This window comes from Furipterus horrens, unplaced genomic scaffold, assembly GCF_987537825.1.
Source record: "Furipterus horrens unplaced genomic scaffold, mFurHor1.1.pri manual_scaffold_21, whole genome shotgun sequence".
Taxonomy (NCBI): Eukaryota; Metazoa; Chordata; class Mammalia; order Chiroptera; family Furipteridae; genus Furipterus; species Furipterus horrens.
The window spans coordinates 1,263,238-1,283,602 of record NW_028327191.1 but is presented as its reverse complement, the minus strand read 5'-3'; the positions used below and the strand labels follow the sequence as shown (position 1 = coordinate 1,283,602).

The 20,365-nt window shown below is 52.0% G+C and overlaps 1 protein-coding gene across 6 annotated transcripts in view; it reads left to right on the top strand.

Moving 5' to 3' along the window:
- The first annotated feature begins 16,127 nt into the window (after positions 1-16,127).
- MARK3 (microtubule affinity regulating kinase 3) overlaps positions 16,128-20,365 on the top strand; it is a 77,660-nt gene continuing 73,422 nt past the window's right edge. For 3 of the 6 annotated variants that reach the window (XM_090265578.1, XM_090265577.1, XM_090265575.1), the window contains exon 1: positions 16,128-16,361. In XM_090265578.1, the coding sequence (XP_090121704.1) occupies positions 16,311-16,361 (51 nt within the window). In that variant the 5' untranslated portion in view covers positions 16,128-16,310. The remainder of the gene's footprint in view (positions 16,362-20,365) is intronic. The other 3 variants (XM_090265574.1, XM_090265573.1, XM_090265576.1) reach the window with 2 other exon arrangements.

Genomic DNA, 20,365 nt, shown 5'->3' with positions numbered 1-20,365 from the left:
GATTTGGTCGCACTAAATGAGGGGGAAGAGCCTGCAGGAGGAGGCTGGACTGGCTCCAGGTCCCGCAGCACAACCACAGGGAGCTGGGCCCGTGGCTTCTGCCCAGACGCATACTGGGTCCTCCTGTGGCACCAGGAAGAGCTTTCCCGTCCTTCGGGTGAGTGGGTGGGACCTGGGGTAGCAACACTCAAGCGTCCGAGCGCGTCCCGGGGTGAAGCTGCAGCTGCGGGGCAACTGCAGTCGCCGCGTGCCCACCCCGCTGGGGCTGCCAGGCCAGACTCGGCCGGAGGGTGGAACTGTAGAGGGAAGAAGGAAGTGGGGGCGTGGTGGACATGTTTATGGAAGAGGCAGCACCTCAAGGAATGAGCTGGGCTTTGCCGTGGGGTACGGGGGTGAAGTGGTGGGGGTACATCTGTAAATTGAAGCTGCTCCCTGTAGTGGGTGCAGGGGATAGTGGGGGAGGCAGAGGGCCTCATCCTCAGCCCAAGGCCTGTGGGCTGTCTCAGCCTCACAAGCTGCGGGGACAGAATCACGTGTGCGTCACCCCGCTGCGTGGGAGGCTCGGGTCAAGGGTGACTGAGCAGCTGTACTGGGGGCTAGACTGGTCAGATGAGGATGCACTTCAGCTTGGAAAGGTTGGGGTCCCCAAGCAGCCTTGGCGGTTTGAGGGTGCAGTGTTGTGAACTGCATGGGTGACCAAGCTCATTTCCGTTTCAACCGGCAGCAGAGTCGGAGCGTTTGGGGTTCATGGCGCCTTCCCTTTTGTATATCCTGTGGGTGTGGGTAAAGGCCAGCACCCAGGAAGGTTTCCCTGGAGGCTCAGGGCCTGAGGTCTCCCGCACGGCGTTTTGTTCTGGTCTCCAGGCCGGGGGCAGCTCTGGTTGCGGAGTTGGGGAATTCAAACTGGGGGCAAAAGCACTGTCAGTGGTGGCACGTTCCTTGTGTGACAGTCAAGTTCTTCTGGTGATAAAAAGTAACGCTAAGTTGTGGAGCCAACTGGAGGAGGAAGATGGTGACTTTGCACAAGCCTGACCTTGAGAGAACCCGGGTGTCCCAGGTTCAGCCTTGTGGACACGCTGTACCAACCAGGGCTGTAGTAACGTGGGCAGGAAAGCACCCCATCCAGGGCACGGCCCCTGTGTGCTGCTCTGTGGGTCTCTCTGGGTCTCTTCCCACGTCCCATAGACTTCCTGGCCCTCTAGCGCCGCACTCCTCGTCTTCATGACAGCTGTCCCTCGGTCCCTCGTCCATCAGCCTTTCTCGCTTGCTGATGGTCAGTCCTCCGGACCTCCCAATTCAAGAGTCCTGGAGAGGTGTGTCTGTGGGCTCCCCTGGTCCCCAACAGCTCAGTCAGGTCACTTCAGCCCCCAGCAGCTCCATTTGGCGGCGGCTGAGCAGGCAGGGCCGCAACAAGGGGTTTGAAGTGTGGCTGCCAAGTCTGGCCCACCACAAGGGTTGAGGAGCCTTCGGTGTCTCGGGGGAGCGGCCAGGAGGCAGGAGAAAGGGGGACATGAATATAGAGCTGGAAATTTTTTTATTTTTATTTTTTTTAAGATTTTATTTGTTTTCAGAGAGAGGGTAAGGGAGGGAGTAAAACATCAACTGGTTGCTGCTCATGCGCCCCCAACTAAGGACCAGGCCCTCAGTACCCTGATGGGGAATCGAACCTGCAACAACCTTTCTGTTGCAGGTGGGCGTTCAATCCACTGAGCCACACCTGCCAGGGCAGGGAAGTCTTGCTTATCTGTCAAGGCAACAGCAGAGTCTGTGCTCATGGAGTTTCCACTTCTCTCCCACTGACGGACATTTGCAAGGGTGGGGACAGATCTGACGTATCTGTACCCCAAGTTCCCAGAACTGGGCTTGCACACAGAGGAGCTGCCCAGGAAATGGCCCAGTGCCTGTCTGGATCGTGGGCAGGTAGATCTGGGGGTGGGTAGGTGAAGGACTGGGTGCGTTGGTGGATGGCTAGATGGACGGATGGATGTTTTGAGTGCAGGAACAGAGGGGCGGAGGAGTGGGTGGGCATTGGGACGTGAGTGATTGAGCGCATGCTTTGCCTTCTAGCCAGGTCATACCCCGATCTGTGGGAAGACCAAGAGAACATGGTTCTTCTTTCAAATTTTTTTAGAAAAAGGAGAAGATAGGAAGGGAAAGAGACGTCAACATGCGAGAGGAACATCATTGGTTGCCTCTTGCACACCCCCAGCCAGGGCCTGGTCCACAGCCCAGGCATGTTCCCTGATGGGGAATCAAACTGGCGACCCTTGGGTTTGCAGGACAACACCCAACCCACCGAGCCACACCAGCCAGGTTAAGAACATGGTTCTTTTTTCCCTGAATTTTCTTGTTCCTTTTCCTGTGGTCCCTAACCAACCCCTTCACAAGCCACACTGCCTTTACTTCCTCCACTTTTTTCATGCTGACCTTGTCCATCTCTTCATCCACCACCACCCTGTGCCCTGTTGACCCTCTCACCCTCTCAGCTGGCCAGTCTCCATCACTGTCACTGTCACTGTTGTTGACCGGGTGATCACGTGGATAGACTTCTGAGACTTCAAATTTGCGTTGCCTTGGGGGATGGCATCTTACCGAGCCCTGGCTCAGTGCAGGGCCTGGACTCCCACCCAAACCTGAGGGTTCCCAAACTCGGCTCTCAGCCCTCGCCAGTCTGGCTCAGCCTAATCAGCGGGGTGAATTATGACCGAAAGAAATGGCAAGGGAATCAGTAGTGGAATTGAAAGCATAGAATTTCTAACTTAACAGGAAAAAGGAGGTAGAAAAATGGCCAAACAAAAGAAGAAAAGGAAAAATCTCAAAAGTGTATAAGAAATCTAACAAGGTCTAAAAGTAAGTGTAAACAGACCAAATTTCCCTGTTTGAAAAACGAAAAAACAAAAGCCCTGTCAGGCGTGGCTAAGTGGGTTAGGTGTCCTGTGCGCCAGAAGGTGCTGGTTAGATTCCTGGTCAGGTCATGCCAGTTGGGGGCATGCGAGAGTCAACAGCTCAGTGTTCGTTTGCACGTGGGTGTCCCTCCCTCTCCTCCTCCCCTCCCCTCTCTGTAGAAATAAATGGAATCTTTAAAAAAGAAGATTGATGTAAAAATTAAATGTTGGAGACTCCGTTTCAGGCATGAGTTGGACTTTGCTCAAAAGGCCCCAACCACTGAAAAAGGTGGTTTGTTTCTGTAGAAATTAACTCTCACATTTTAAATATGTTGCACTGCTCACCGAAACCACTGGGAAATGTGGCAGGAGAGTAGCGAAGACAGGAACTTAAACTGGATCAGAGACCTGTGCAGTGCACGCAAACTTGGAAGTTGGGGACCCTGAAGGTGCACACCTGAGTCAGCACAGAGGTGCAGTGGTGACGTGAGGACGAGCCTGGGGCGCCCACATAAACCCGGGACCCGGGAGTTGGGAGCCGTCCTCTGATTGCAGCAGCCCTGGCTCCCACCCTTGGAAGCCTGCTTTCTCCCTCTCTCTGCTCAATCCAGCAGGTCAAGTTCAAAATAGGAGCTTACAGTAGGAAATAACCACACATAAGGACAAACCTCTAGACTGAAAGGAAAACACAACAGGTTTAGGTTAGCCCTCACTTTTTGGATACTCATCAGGTAGATTATATTAACTGTTCTAAGTCTTTATAGAAATCATATTTTTTAAAACAATGAAGAAAGATAATCAGGAATGTCCAGGTGTGTATTAAAAGAGTTAAATAGAAATTAGGAAAACAACATAATTGTGGCTTCTGGCTAAAATTGTCGGCTGAACCCCAAACAGATGCCAATCCCAAAACTATAACTGAAACATTAGTAAAGGATGAAGCTTAAAAGAGGATTCTGGGAGGAGGGGGAATTACCCAGGACTCTCCCACCAGGACACCAGCTGCACTGGCAGCACCTGTCTGACATCCGTCTTCTGGAACTCGTGTCTGCTGAAGGCTTCCAGCTTCCCCGGACGAGAGGCTCGCAGTTCGTCTTGGTTAGTTCCGACTCTGGCCCAGGAGCAGCTGCCCGTTGTCCGCCACCGGCCTGGCGGCGAGCAGCTGTGCACATGTTCCCGGAGCAACGTGCACACGGCTTTCAGGAACTAGCGAGGGCCATAAAGGCCCTGACCTCCCAATATCAGGGACCTGTGCTCTTTGCGACGCTGCTGCTGCTGCTGCTGCTGCTGCTAACAGGGTAGAGGAAGAGGAGGGAAGCTATTGCTGTTCCACCCATCCCCAGTGTTGCAAGTCCCTCCTCCCCAGGCCAACGTGACTTCCAGGAGATTTAAAGACATGGTCCCCTGCCTCCTTCCTCTTCATATTTTTCCATTTTCACCTTCTGGGAGCCACACGTTAAAGTCTAGGAGATTCAAAAGCAATGGCATATATGAGAAAAATTAGAAACTGACCACGTGTGCCCAGGGAAAGACAGGCCCAACAAGGATGTGAGGAGACCTTAAGTTCGCGCCTCAGGCTGACCGTTGCAGCAGAGACGGCCTATAAAAATTAATAGTAACGAAATAAAGCCCAGCTGCCCCGGGGAGAAGGGAGAATCTGACTTAGAGTAAACATTAGATTCAAATATCCAGTGTACAGCAAAATTTAAGAATCACAAGGTATACAAGGGAAAAGAAAAATATGGCTTATTAAAGGGAAAAAGATTAACAAACTGTTCCTGAAAAAGAGGTTAGGAGATCCATAGAGAGTTTAAAACCATCTTAAAGATACTCAACAAAGGGACGATGTGGAGAAAGTCAAGAAAACACCTGAAGAAAAAATGCAAACATCAATAAAGACTTAGAAAACCACCACCACCACCACCAACCCCCAAAAATTCTGGAGCTAAAAAATGTAATAACTGAAATGAAAATTTCCCTAGAGGGAATCAAAGGCAGAAGGAAAAAATCAGTGAACTTAAAATAAGGCAGTGGGGACTTAGGGTCACGATGGCAGCACAGGTAAACACGGCTCACCTCCTTGCACAACCACATCCTAAAATATAGAACAACCATCACTCAGAACTGTCAGAAATTGAGTTGAATGGAAGTCTTGACAACTGTGACATTAAAGAAACCACATCCATCCAGACTGGTAGAAGGAGCAGAGATGCAGAACAGGGTGGTTTCACAACCCTGTTTTGTGGATAAAAATTTGGGAGGGGCCCTGGCTGGTGTGGCTCAGTGGATTGAGCGCTGGCCTATGAACTGAAAGTTTGCTGGTTTGATTCCCAGTCAGGTCACAGGCCTCAGCTGCAGGTCAGGTCCCCAGTTGCGGGTGCACATTGATGTTTCCCTCCCTCCCCCCTCTCTAAAAGTAAATAAAATCTTTTAAAAAATAAAAATTATTTCAAAAATTTAGGAGGGGTATCTCAAGTGCAAGGAGTCCCAGCCCCCACTCCAAGACCCACCCAGGCCCAGAGCTCCAGTGCCAGGAAGATAGGTCCCCACAACTTCTAGTTGCAAAAGGCAGTGGGGATTGAGTCAGTGGAAGAAACTTCTGGAGTCCCAGGCAGTTCCCCATAAAGAACCCATGTGTGGACTTGCGCGGACTCGCTCCCTCTTGAGCTACAGTGCTGGGGTAGCAGCTTGAAAAGCACCAGTGGCACATTGGGAGGAAGCGAAGGGTCTGGCATCAAGGCAGGAGCTGGGGGACAGCTTTCTACCAGACAGAAAGGTGGGCAGAGGTCATTGTCCCTTTCCTGAGCTCTCTGCCAACAAAGCCACATAGCTGGCAGGCAGGTGCCATATCTGAGATTCCATTAACCTGGCTAACAGTGCTCCACCCTGGAGATCCCCTGAGACTATCCCACCTGACCGTACAGGACCATCCAAACTGTTAACCATTACTTTTCTGTATGAACGGCTGGTCATGGCTCATTCTTCACAAATCCCTAAATTCTCTCAAACAAGAGCTGGCCTCAGTACGTCTCCAGCCCCCATACCTCTTGCTAAGTAGCCCCAGGCCCGGTACCAGCAGCAGCCAGCTTAGATTTACAGCTTGGCTTTGTCTGGAAACCTCCAAGCCCAGCACAAGTAGCAGCCACCTCAGATGGCTTTATAGCTCAGGCCACAGCTACAGACCACGTTGGAGTACCAACACCCTGCCACTGCACAGCTGATTCTCCACGAAGGGCAGAGGCTGGCGGTCAGTGGTCACAGCCTGTCCTTGCAGCTGACTGGCCTGGGTAAATCCCTCCCATTGACCTGCCAACAGCAACCAAGGCTCAACTACAAGAGGAGGGTGTACCCAGCCCAGAGGAAGGGTGCACCTCAAGTACCCAGCTTCGGTGATAGGGGAGGCTGTGCCACTGGACCCTACAGGACACCTACTGCATTAGGCCACACACCAAGACACAGAGTCAAAGCAGCTCTACCCAATACACAGAAACAAACACAGGGAGGCCGCCAAAATGAGGAGACAGAGAAACATGGCCCAAGTGAAAGAACAAATCAAAACTCCAGATAAGGAGCTAAACAAAATGGAGATAAGCAACCTGTCAGATGCAGAGTTCAAAACATTGGTTATAAAGATGCTCAAAAAGATAGAACCTCAGTAGCATAAAAAATATCCAGTCAGAAATGAAAGATACACTAATGGAAATAAAGGACAGTTTACAGGAGAACAGTAGAATGGATGAAGCTGAGAATCAAATCAATGATTTGGAACATAGGGAACCAAAAAATAACCAATCAGAACAAGAATAAGAAAAAAAAGTATCGAATAGCAGCCTATGAGACAACTTCAAGCATTCCAACATTTGCATCATAGGGGTGCAGAAAGGAGAAGAAAATGCAAGAAACTGGAAATCTGTTTGAAAATATAATGAAAGAAAACTTCCCTAATTTGGTGGAGGAAATAGACATGCAAGTCCAGGAAACACAGAGAGTCCCAGCCAAGATGGATGCAAAGAGGACCACACCAAACACATCCTAATTAAACTGCTAAAGGTTAAAGATAAAGAGAATTTTAAAAGTAGCAAGAGAAAAGCAGTTAGTTACCTACAGGGGACTATCAGCTGGTTTCTCAAAAGAAACTGCAGGCTAGAACGGAGTGGCAAGAAGTATTCAAAGTCATGAAAAGTAGGGACCTACAGCCAAGATTGCTCTTCCCAGCAAAGCTATCATTTGGAATGGAAGGGCAGATGAAGTGCTTCCCAGACAAGAATAATCTAAAGGAGTTCATCTTCACCTAACCATTACTATATGAATTGTTAAGGGACTTAAGAAAAAGAAGATCAAAACTATGAACAATAAAATAGCAATAAATACATATCTATCAATAAATGAATCTAAAAAACAAAGCAAGAACAGTCAGAATCATGGATATGGAGAGCATTTTAATGGTTGCCAGATGGGAGGGGACGTGGGGGATGGGTGAAGAGGGGAGGGGACCAAGAAGTACAAACAGGTAGTCACAGAACAGCCACGGGGATGTCAAGTACAGTGTAGGGAAGGGAGCAAAGAACTTACATGCACAACCCACGGACATGAACAGTGGTGGGGGGACCGCCTGAGGGAGTGGGGGTGCTGGGTGGAGGGTGGCAAAGGGGGAAAAATCAGGACAACTGATAGCATAATCCATACAATGTAAAAAAAGATAGAGTGATGGAAATTCATTCTGAACAACAGAAGAAAGCAGATGGAGGACAAGCGTGAAGAGCAGTGAACAGACAGAGCCTCAGTGACATGTGGAACACTTGCCGGGACCAGCATATGCATTGTGGGGACCGCAAAAGAAGAGAGGAGGAGGCTGAGAATCTGACGAAATACTGGCTGTGAACCTCCTAAAGTAAATGACAGACATGAGACTCAACAAACTCCAAGTAGGATCAACCAAAGAGACTCACATGGAGACAGATTGTAGCCAAACTTTTGAATGAGGAAGAGAATGTTGGAAGCAGCCAGAGGGGAGCGAATCGCGCACGGGGATTTTCCTCTTTCCATCTTGGGTGAGATTTTCTGCAGATGTCTCATCAGAAGCCTTAGAGGCCAGAAGGCAGAGAGTTGATAGGTTCCAAGTGCTCAAGGGAAAAAGCTGTCAACCAGGAACGACATCATCAAATCAGTCGTTCCAAAGTGAGGGAGAAACAGACATTCCCAGATACACGAAGCTGAGGAGGTCTGTCACCACTAGAGCTGTCCTGCTAGAGTGCTCAGGGAGTCCTGCTGGGCGAAGGGCACTCGGCCGGAACTCAAGGCCAGAGGAAGAAACGGAGACCTCGATAAAGGTAAACGCACGGACCGTTGTAAAAGCTGGTATCATTCAACGATGATTTGTAACTCTTTGTTTTGTATGTGATTTAAGAGAATAATATATTTAAAAAATTATTAATCTGTAAACTAGTGCAGTGTTATAACTGGTTTGTAACTCAATATTTTATTTCCTTTTTTAAAAAAGATTTTATTTTTTATAGCGAGAGGAAGGGAGGGAGAGAGAGAGAGAGAACCATCAATTCGTTGCCTCTCACACGCCCCCCAACCTGGGGCCCGGCCCGCAACCCAGGCCTGTGCGCCCCGACTGGGGATCGATCCAGCACTCAGTCCGCTGACCACACCAGCCAGGGCTCCACGTTTTATTTTCTACATAACTTAAGAGACTAGTGCAGTGGTTTTTCACTTTTTTCATCTCATGGCACACATACACTAATTACTAAAATTCTACAGCACACTAACATATACGTTCCTGACCATTATAGTATTGGCAGGTACTTTTCTTTTCTGATAATGTGCTCATCAGATCTAGGGGAAAAGACTACACCGTCCCACTAAAACAAACTTATGAGCGTCTCTTTTTCTTTTCTCCAGAAGAGTTTGCATGAGATGTTCGGTGGGAAAGCTAGTCACCGCATCAAGTCCAGGGTTTTCTCTGTGGGAAGGTTTGGACTTGCAGGCTCACCCTCTTGTCGGTTACAAGACTAGTTCAGGGTTTCCACTTATTCTCATGCCCATTTGGTAAGGAGTATTTTTCTAGGAATTTGTCCGTATCACCTGGATTTTTAAAATTATTACGATAAAGTTGTGTAGAATACCTTCTTACTGCCATTGTCATGTCTGGAGGATCTCTAGTCATGTCTTTACACTTGAGATGGTTATCTGTGTGACTCGCTTTGAAAAGTCTCATCAGAGCTGCGCCTTAGAGCCTCGTTGGCAATTTCGTTACTTTTCTTCTCTTTATAATTTCCTTTCTTCCTTCTTGGGGTTTCGGTCACTGTTCCTTTTCGTGCTTCCTGGTGCTTGCTTGGGTCATGGATTTTAGGCTTCTCCTCTCCTGTGAAAGAATTTGCGTGCGACCGAAACTGTTCTTTGACAATTTGGTAAAACCACTTGTAAAGCTGTTTCAATTTGTTCCACAGTTATAGGGCTAGTCATTTCTTCTTGTCGGGTAGTTATGATGCAGTCTTCTAGAAATTAATTGGTTTTGTATAAACTTTCAAAATACTGACACAAATTTGTTGATAGGGTGCCCTCATCTTTTCTGTCTCTGCACCTCTCATCGCAGCTTCCTTTGTACTTCCTGGTGTTTTCCTTGCGCCCCGCTCCTTCGTGCTTAGCCGGGTGAGAGTCTCACCTTTCTCATTAGCTTTTTCACTTGTTTTTCTTGGCTTTGTTGATCTCATTGTGTTCTCTATTTCATTAATTTCTGCTTTCATTTTGTTCTTTTTATTTTCTTTGAATATATGTTTTCTTCCCTAACTTCATAATATTAATGCATAGCTCATCATTTTTAGCACTTTTCTTCTTAACATATAAGATTATCATTTTCTCTCTGAATACCGTTTTCACTGTATTCCACAAGTTTTGGCATGTGAAATTTTCCTTACCATTCAATTCAGCATTTTCCTTCCTGATTTCTTTGACCTGGCCATTATCTGGGGATGTGTAAGGGTGTGTAAGTTTCTATTTTTAGAAGAGCTTTGGGAAGTCTTGTTGTTTGTGTGTGAGCGCCCTGCCTTAGGTCTACATTTCAGCGTTTGCTTGGACAGAATCTCCTTTGGGCTTCCCTGGCCACAGAAACCAGTTCCTGCTTATTAATACTGAAGCACTTCAATTATTCACCCAGGCGCAGACGCACCGCGTGTCCCGAGTCATCTGCGCCCCTGCCCGCTCCGTGAAAGGCGGCTTTGAGTCCAGCAGCCCCACGGGGAGGGCGCGGGGGTGGGGCTCAGGTTGACTCAGAAGGCCTGCCCTGGACAGCTCATGTCTGAGGCCGCACCCGCCGGAACACAGGCCTGTTCTGACAGCTCGCGGGCTCTGTGCTTCCCGCTGTGCCTGGCTCCAGGGCAGGGACTTCTCAGGACAAGAGGCTGGACCTGTGAGGGTTTTGCTCCTTCGGTCCTGCTCTCGTCTTTGACCTGGAATTACACTGGCGGCAGGTACTTTCCAAGTGCTGCCTTGACAGCGGCTCTCCCAGCTGTGTGCTGGGGGATGTGATGAGCCAAGTCACTGGGACCAGCAGGGTGGGCAGGAGGGGTCTTAGGCAAGGCCACTCCGGCAGCCAGGGCCCAGTGCGGGGGTCAGTTTCCCACATGGAATCAGAGGGACAGAAAGGTGGTGGGTCAGCTGTTAATTATGCCCAAACGCACCGACTTCAAGGTAAAATTAAGTGCATTGCCAGCAAGTGAAGAATTACCTTCCTTTCTTTCAAAATCACAAAAACAGCCAGTATAAACTACCCACACATTTTGGCCACACTTTTTTGGTCATCTTGTCACTTCAGGTTGGTGACAAATTAGTTGGGCGAGTTATTAGTCCCACTAAGCCTGAGTATAGTGGGCCAAACAGTGGCCCCCAAGATATCAGGAATGTGTGGATGTGACCTTGTAGATGGAGAAGATCTTGCAGATGTGATTCTGTTAAGGGTCTTTAGATGCGGACGTTATCCCGGATTATCCGAATGGACCCAAAATGCCACCCCAAGTGTCCTTAGGAAGGAAAGGCAGAGGGGAGTCAGACGGTTGACAGCTGACAGGCAGAAGAGGGGATGGCAGAGTGACTGGAGATTGAAATGGTGCTGCCTCCGGTAGCTGGAAGAGGTCAGGGACAGACCCTCCCCGGAAGCCCCCAGAGGGACTGTGGCACTGCTGACCCCTTGATTTTGGTCTCTGACCTCCAGACTGTGAGAATAAACGTATGTTGTTTTAAGCCACTGTCTGTGGTCATCGGTCACCATGGCCATAGGAAACTGATGTGCCGAGACCAGGGGAGAATGCCGCCATGGGGCACTGTGGAGAATCCACAGCCCCCGCTCTGTGGAGGTGGCCACTGGGGTTCCCTCCATCCAGACCCACTGGTGCCCCCTCCCCTTGCCAGGATGGCCCTATAAGCAGCCCAGCCCTGGCACGCGCCAGGCAGCCTGGGGGAGGCCTTTCAAACTCCTGCATCGTCAGAGCTGGAAATGATGCTGGGCCGCTCCAGCTCCTCTGTCCCTGACCAGTCCCCAGCCTCAGCTTCCTCCTGGTCAGCACACTCCGAGGCTCCTCCCGGCTCTGATGGGCGGGTCAGTCACTCACGGTTCATTTTCCTTTTCTCACTGCCCAGGGTCTGAAGTCCATGCAAGCCTGCCAGTGCCAGGGCCGGCTGGCGCTAGGGTGTGATCTGGGACGGGAGGCCCACCTCGCTGGTTGGCTCAGACACTCTCCAGACCCCACATGGGCTCCAGGACACAGAAGATGGAGTTACGGGCCTGTCACCAATGCCAGAGTCAGCATTTACCAGCTCAGGGAGCTCGGCAAACTTATTACCCTTTAGGAGTGTAAGTTTTCTCATCTGTGAAATGGGAGCGCACACATGCAGAGAGGCCAGGGAGCAGAGAGGGAAGCCAGGGCCGGTCATTAGGCCTTCGCAGGGGCCATAGACAGCCGAGGAAGGGCGAGGCCAGGAATGCCTGTAGAGGGGCAGTCTGGGAGCTCTGTCCCCCTCATGTTGGGGGACACTTGGGGGTGGAATCTGGAGTGGACTTCATACTTTTTAGAGCCTTCAAGCTTCTGTGGCCTACTTGGGGGTACCCTGGCCTAGCTCCAACTTTTCCACTGCCTTCAGGCCTGATGACCCCAGGCTCCCCCAGTTATCACACCCCTTCTCTTCTCAGTGCGGCTTTGTTTCGGTGCTCAGCTCTGTCTGCTCCGTATCAATCACACGCACACACGCACAGAGCTCTCTGCTCCGTATCAATCACAGACACACACACACACACACACACACACACACTGCTCTCTGCTCCCTATCAATTACACACACACACACGCACACACACACACACTGCTCTCTGCTCCCTATCAATTACACACACACACACGCACACACACAGAGCTCTCTGCTCCGTATCAATCACACACACACACGCACACACGCACACACGCACAGAGCTCTCTGCTCCGTATCAATCACAGACACACACACACACACACACACTGCTCTCTGCTCCCTATCAATTACACACACACACACGCACACACACAGAGCTCTCTGCTCCGTATCAATCACACACACACACACGCACACACACACACACACTGCTCTCTGCTCCCTATCAATTACACACACACACACGCACACACACAGAGCTCTCTGCTCCGTATCAATCACAGACACACACATGCACACACACACACACTGCTCTCTGCTCCCTATCAATTACACACACACACACGCACACACACAGAGCTCTCTGCTCCGTATCAATCACAGACACACACATGCACACACACACACACTGCTCTCTGCTCCCTATCAATTACACACACACACACGCACACACACAGAGCTCTCTGCTCCGTATCAATCACAGACACACACACACACACACACAGAGCTCTCTGCTCCGTATCAATCACAGACACACACACACACACACAGAGCTCTCTGCTCCGTATCAATCACAGACACACACACGCACACACACACACACCCTAGGAATGGCTGCTTGTTCGCAGTAGTGCCCACACCCTCTGGTGCTTGTGAGCCCTGTGGTGTGGGGCCCGGGCTGATGCGTGCTTTCCATTGCTGTCCAAACTGGATGAGGTGCCAGGAGCACCGGCCCAGAGGTGCGACCTGGCCGCCCTCCACGGTGGCAGTGGTTGGGAGTGCCCCGGGCACAGGTCTGGGGCTCTGCTAACCGGCTGTGCTGCTTCAGACGACCACTTGGCCTCTTTGAGGCTCAGTCCCTCTTCTGTCCTACAGCAGCAAAGGTAGGACTGTGTTATCTTCAGCTTCTGACCTCTCCAGCTGACCTTCCTTCTTGGCATGACAGAGCATACCTATGTACATACATAGCTTGGCATGTATAGTTATGTCTTGTCAGTTTCAGGAGCCTGAGATAGAACTGATTTTAACACGACAGTAAGAAACAAGGAATATGAAAAAGGACCGAGGCATTCTGAGAGCAACTTCCAGGCCTCGCCCTCCCATTCCTTCCAGGCCACAGGTCCACAGAGGGACATGATTCAGAGCCACAGAGGGTCCTTCAGACAGAACAAGACTTTTTTCTTTTCTTCTTTTTCTCCTGCTTCTCTTCCTCCTCCTCCTCATCTTTTTTTTTTTTTTGCATGTAACAGGCACACCTTGCCTCCCAATCCCAGCTCTTTGTAGTACCATGATGTCATTTGACATAAGTGCAGTGAAAAGTTCGAAGTGTTTCTTTAATTCTAGCCTGTATGGAAACCAGAAGCATCCTGAGCGAAGATGTCAGCTTAGTTTCCTACCTTTTGGCATTCTCTGACTCGACTCATTATTTAATGTGTGGATTCGGTTAGAAACCTTCTAGGTGGAAACCTCACTCCCCAGTACCGCTGCCCGAGGCTAATACCCGTTTATGGGTCCTGTGGGTGTTTTCCATTTGACCTAGTTGACATTCCTGTCATCGGAATGCAGTGCTGAGTGCCATGCCGTGCCCAAACCTGGCCTGGCTCCTGCCTGCCCCTCCAGGCTCACCTCTCGTCCTCTGTGCCCCTGCACAGCCCGTCCTCCTGCTTGGACTGCCCTCCACCCCTCCTCACCTGGCTACCTCCAGCCATGCTCTCAGACTCAGCAGAAACACCTTTCTGCAGGAAGCCTCCCTGACCCAGCTCAACCTGGGCCAGGTGCCCTGCTGGGGTTCCCAAAATCTTGTGCTACCCACATTTCAGTTGAAGTGTATGAGACACACATTTAACTGACAAGAATTCAACCATTTCTGCTTGGCCAAAGAGGGAGAAAAGCAGCCACATTTAAAAAAAAAATTGATTTTAGAGTGAGTGGGGTGGGGGGAGAGAAACATCGATTTGTTGTTGCACTTAACTGTTGCATTCACTGGTTGCTTGTACGTGCCCTGTACCCTGATCGGGGAGGGGGGGGGTGTCAAACCCGGACCCTTGGCATATTGGGATGACACTCTCACCCACCGAACTGCCTGGCCAAGGCCCACGATAACCTTTTAACAGGGCTGCCCTTGGCCTGGTGAACACTTGCCAGAGAGGGTGAGCTAGAAGCCCCACCTACATCTTAGTTCTCACGTGCTTTTGAGAGCATGTCCTTTCTGGGGATGATTCTGGTGTTTAAAGACATATGTTTCACAGAGCAGGAAACATTCCAGACACAGCAAGACGGTTCACATACTGGGGGACAAAAGAGGAAAAACAACAGCAATAGAAGAAGAAAAGCAGGACATACTCATTACATACCCCTATCTGTTAGGGAAGTTCTAGGATGTGGGTTTAAATCCCAGCTCCACTTGGCCACTGTGGTCAAGTCACCGCATCCTGTTCAGACGTCAGATCTCCAGGTGTGCCTTCCCGTCCTATAGGGTTACGCTGAGGCTTAAATGAGGTAACGAGTGTAATGGACCCACAAGGTAGCCTCTCCGTAACGGTTCATGTTACTCCAACCCATACCGATCTCCTTCCTCAGAACCCTGCACCAATGGGTGCCATGCACCGCTCGCCAGACTCTGGGCACGACCCCAGGACGCAAGCAGAAGAGAGAGGGCAAGGAAGGCTTCCGGAGGAGGTAGCATTTCCACTGTCCTAGAGTGCGAGTGTCCGCCGAACTCATTCCCGGCCTGGGACCCGGGGGTGCTTCCAGCCCTCCAGCAGCTCTACGCCGGTGTATTAGAAACCCCCTGGGGCATCTGGGAACCAGCAGCGGGGGGTGGTTCTAGGGCCTTGCTTCGCCCCCCACCCCGCAACGCGCCAACCCCCCTTTAACACTCTTCCTTCCGCAGGGCGTTTAGCCGGGTCTGGGTCCAATCTTCCTCCTGACAGTGCGCTCCTCCGGGGCAGGATGCCGAGCCCAGCCCGGCCGCCCAGAGCCGGGGCAGGAAAGGTGATCGAGTCCTCGACTCCCGCTAATGATGCAGGAGCTCGGCACCTCCCGCATCCCCGGGCCTGTGATTGCGGCTGTGACTCGATTCTGGGCAGCGCGGTCCGGGGCACGCGACCTCAGCTTTTGCACAGAGCAGGCACTCGATCACCACTGTAGATGCCAACCCAGCAATGGGACGCAGGACGCTGCCCGAGGCCGTTTGCCGGCTCTTTCGGGGGTCCCCGCGTACTCCGGACGCTGGGAACCCGCCGCCGGGGGAACCCGCCGGGACCCGCCAGGACCCGAGATAAGTTCCCAGCCCTGGGCCCCGCCCCCTGGGCCCGAGACACTGCCAAGTCGCCCCTAGCAACAGCAGCCGGACTGGCTCCTTCGGCCGCGCTGATTGGCCGGACTCTGGGAGGGGCGATGTCGTCACTTCCGGCACCCGGAGGCACCAGAGGAAGCCGTCGGGCGGCCATCTTGGGTCCGTGAGGCTCCGAGGTGCCGGGAGTGGCGGGGGCCCCCAGGCGGAGGCTGAGGCGGAAAGCGAGCCGGAGGGAGGAGCGCAGCCGGGAGCAGGCGCCGTCTCCGCAGCCCGCTCCATGGTCGGCGCCCGCAGCCCGCGGCGGCCTGTCTTGCGTTCCACTTCCCGCACATCCTCCTCCGCCTTCTCTTCAGGGGCCGCCGGCGGCGCTGTGTGGAGGCCCGGGCGCTGAAACCCCGCGGAGCGACGGGCGGAGGAGGAGGAGGCGAGGGGGTCCGGGACCGCGGGGCGTCCTGAGGCGCGGGGACGCCGGCGGCCCGGCCCCGCCACCGCCGCCCGCGGGCAGGCTCCTCGGCGCGGCCGCCGGGGCCGGGGGAGCATGAGCCCCGGGACCCGCCGGGGGACGGCCCGGGCCCGGCCCGGGATCTAGGCGGCCGTGGGGGAGGGGAGCCCCTCCCGCGGCGCCGCTCCAGAACCGCTGGCCCCTGCGGACGCCGTCGCCGGGCCCTGCGGCCGCGCTGTTTCCTTTCCGCCTCGCGTGCGCACAAGCGAAGCGAAGGAAGATGTCCACGAGGACCCCGCTGCCCACGGTGAATGAACGGGACACCGAGAACGTAAGTGACGCGGGCGGGCAGGCCGGGCGGCCCGCTTCCTGAGGGGCCGGGGAGCGCCCTCGGGTGGCGCCGGGCCGGGACGCGCGCGGTGCGGGCGGACGCGGTCGGGACCTCGGGGGAGGGGGTCGCGGCGGGAGGCCTCGGAGGGCGCGGGGTCCGCGTGGGGCCCGGGGAGCAGCGGCCGAGCCCCCCGGGCGGGAGCGCGCTGCCCGCCGCTGTCGCCGCACCTGCGTGGGGGGCCCTGCAGGGGGGCGAGGCCGCGCGGGGCTGCCGCCGGGGGGCCGCGGCTCCGGAGGACCCCGCGCGCGACTTCCGCTGCGGGGGTGAGGGGCTGTCCCTGCCGTGTCCCCGGCTCCTGCTCCGTCCGGCGAGGCGCCTGCCCCGGGCGCCGGGCGCGGGGGTCCGGGCTGTGTCGGCCTGCCCCGAGGGCCCGCTGCGGGGCGGGCGGAAGGGGGTTCAGGCCCGTGAAGGGTGTGCGCCGCGGCCCCCGCGCCGCTCTGCGGAGCTCCGTCTCAGACCCGAGCCCTCCGCTCTCTAAACGCAGGAGGGGTGCGGGGAGTCGCTGCCGTGCGGGCCGGGGGCCCCGGGGGGCTGTGTCAGCGTGTCCGCCGCCCGGAAAGGGCCCGAGCCCTCCCCCTTCTGCCGGCCAGCCCCGGGCCCCCGAGCTGCCCTTTGTCCCCGCAGTGTTTTTTAGAGACTTTATTTCTTCATTTGTAGGGGGGGGGGCGTCCGTGTGCGGCGGCCTCCCGCGCGCCCCCGCCGGGGGATCCGGCCCGCAGCCCAGGCCTGCGCCCTGACCGGGGATCGAACCCGCGCTCCGCCCGCTGACCCCGCTTCTCAAGATCCACTTACCGGGGACGGGCGTTTCGGTCACGAGGGCTGCACTAGCAAGAGCGTTTGCAGTTTGCTCACCTCGCGAGTTTTAGTGAAGTTTTAACTAAACGAGCCGGGGTACCACGGGCCGATGACATGCGTGAACGTCAGGAGTGCGGCCGGGGCCGCCCCGCGCTGCCGGCCGTCTGCGCGGCCGTTTTGTTGGCTCACTTGTTGCTTTCTGTGTCCTGCCTCACGGGCGAGGCCATGACGCTCGTCCTTCTGTCTGTCTGCTCTTCGCGGCGCACTCCCGGGGCCGCCCGTGCTGTCACGGATGTGTTCAAATTTCAAATAATCACGCATATCGTGATAAGAATGTTGCCTGTTGGTCAAAAAGAGTAAAAGGCAGATAATTTGCTATGAGAATATTATCTTTATTCTTGTCCACTATCTTCTCATTTATTTCCAAATGTGAATATCCACTTCTAGCTGATGGGTGCATAAAAGATCTTATAACTCAAAGGATCAGCCAGATAATCGCACGTAACAAGTTGCCGAGGTGCAGACAGGTGACAGGCGCTGCTGTGACCGCCGACTGCTGGGTAGCAGCGCCTCTCCTCGGATCCAGGTCTCCCGCTCAGACCCCTTTGCATTTTGTGGATCAGGCAACTTCCCAAAATATGTAGAAGGTTATTCAAGTAGGGAGATGTAGTTGTTCCAGTACAGAGCATGATTAAAGTAAGAGTTAAAAGTGTTTTGTTATGGAAAACGTCAAATGAATAAGTAGTAGTGAGTTTAATAAGTTGTCAGCCAGGGACAGCTTTGCCCTCCAGTGGACGTTTGACCGTGCTTGGAGGCGTTTCTGGTGTCACACTGAAGAGAGCTGCTGCTGGCCAGAAGTGCCGCTGAGCGTTCTGCGGTGCGCAGGGCGGCCCCCCCTCTCCCCAGCAAAGGACCCTCTGGCCCCCGTGTCAGGAGTGCAGGGTCAAGAAACTGGGTGTGTGGTTGGCCCCCCCATGTCCTCCCAGCTCAGCAGCCAGTCCCCATGCCGTTCATTCTCCCCCAGAAGCAGATTCAGTGCGTTTCATCATGTCATTTCTAACGCTTTTAGAAGAGATAAAACTGCCTTTTTAAAAACATAATTACAGCCTCTTTATAATAATTCCTTAATATCAAATATCTAGTCAGTGTTCAGTTTTCCTCAGTGGTCTACTTTGTAAACACCTCGTTGAAATCAGAATCCATCCTGGGTCCAGCTCTTACAGTTGGCTGATACGTGAAATAAGATGCTTTTTGAAGTCAATAAAAAGTGTGCATTTTAATTTACGTTTTATAGTTGACTTGTATAAAGCCATGCAAAACTCCTGTTTGTATACTGGTGAAAGCAGAAATGTATTCTTCACTGACACGTGTAAGTCCGGTTATTTGCCGAAGTACCGGAGAACCCAGGGCTTTGCCAATTAATTTAACAGCTCCTGGTGTGTGCGCACCATGGACTTACTTATTATTAGTTAATGCAAACAGCCATCAGAATTTCTTAACTCTGTGAAATACAGTAGATGAACTGATGGTGTTTGTTGTCTAGCCAGCGGTTGGGTAGGTGAGACTATTACTACCTTGTTCGAATTTGAGTGCCTACTGTGTGTATGACACCCTGCCACAGAGGCCGTACCTAGGAACTGTGCTGCTTTTGTTCTGTAGGGCTTCCAGTTCCTGCAGATCAGAGCGCCCTGAGCTAAGCTCCCTAACTGGAGCGAACACCAGAGGCACCTGGAGGCTCCCAACCTTGATTCTACTGTTTGGACCTAGAGCTTTCATTTCTCACAAGTTCCAGGTGGTCTGGATGCTGTAGGTCCAGGGACCCCACTTTAAGAAGCACTGCCTTGCTCTGGCCGAGCAGCTCCGTTGGTTAGAGATCGTCCCTATATGCCAAGGCGTTGTGGGTTCAATCCCCAGTCAGGGCACAACCAGTGAATGCATAACTGGATAAAACGACAGTCGATGTTTCTCTCTCTCCCTGTCCCTTCCTTTCTCTCTCTAAAATCAATAAGTAAAAATTAAAAATCAATTAAAAAATATGAATTGTTGTCTTAGTGTTCAGTGAAGGCTGGCCAGCTAAGCTGTATTCCTGTGGATTGTGTTGTGACTACAGAAGAGAGGTTTCCAATAGAGTGAAATTTTCTAATTGCGTGAGTTTTTAAAATTTGTTCTTTGTAAGAAAGTGTGGTTGTGGAGAATAAAAATATTTAACCCTACTATACTTAGTATACAGCAGGCATTAGTACAAAATACTTTATGTAATGTCTCATTTTAAATATGTAATATCTCATTTAATCTGCTTTTTAACTTAAGCACAGCTATCTATTGAATCAAGCTGTTTGGACCTTTAAAAAAAGTCAGTCTCTGATGAATTAATATTTTTTATTTGGTCAGTGTTTGGGAAAAGATCTTATAGACTTTAATTTGAGGGTTATTTTAATTTCTTCTATATGTAAATTAGGTGAAGGTAAAAATTTGTAGTGAGTAGAAGATTATTTTGATTATTTATGTAGCACATAACTATATTGTAATTACATATGGGAGACATACACAGTTTAATATAAAATAGCACCTGTTATATTTAATTTCAAAGAGAATCCTGGAGATAGTCAAATTTTATCTGGAATTTGTTCCCAAGCTGGAGTAAAGGTCAGGGGGTGCAGCTTCTTCTGATCACCACTGGGAGGACTAAAGCAGAAACTTACCTGTCTCACATCCGTTTTAAACTTTCACATTAAACCTGAAGGAGAAAGCATCTCTTCCCTGCGGCTCTCCCAGCTTTCATGTTGTCTGAACACAAGAATTTTGAGTGTGTGCCTGGAGCTGCCCTGCACGAAGTGGTGGGTTTGTGCTGACCTGTCCGCACCTGCCTGCGTAGTGATTGGACAGCCCTGGAAGAAAGGGGGTTTTGGGGGTCCCTGCTTCTTCTGTAAACTAGAGTCCTTTTAGCACTGCACTTGAGCCGCCTGAGCTGCTGAGCCGGGGTGAGTCTCACATGATCCTGTGAGGACTAGATAAGGCATCACTCCGGGGGCCGCGTGGAGTCTTGGCGTCCATAGTTGAAACTTGAACAAAGCAGCTATTTTGTTTGTATTTCTTACTAATAGTTAGGCAGTCACTTTGGGGTGGAAGTTAAATCTTGTGGGCTTTGT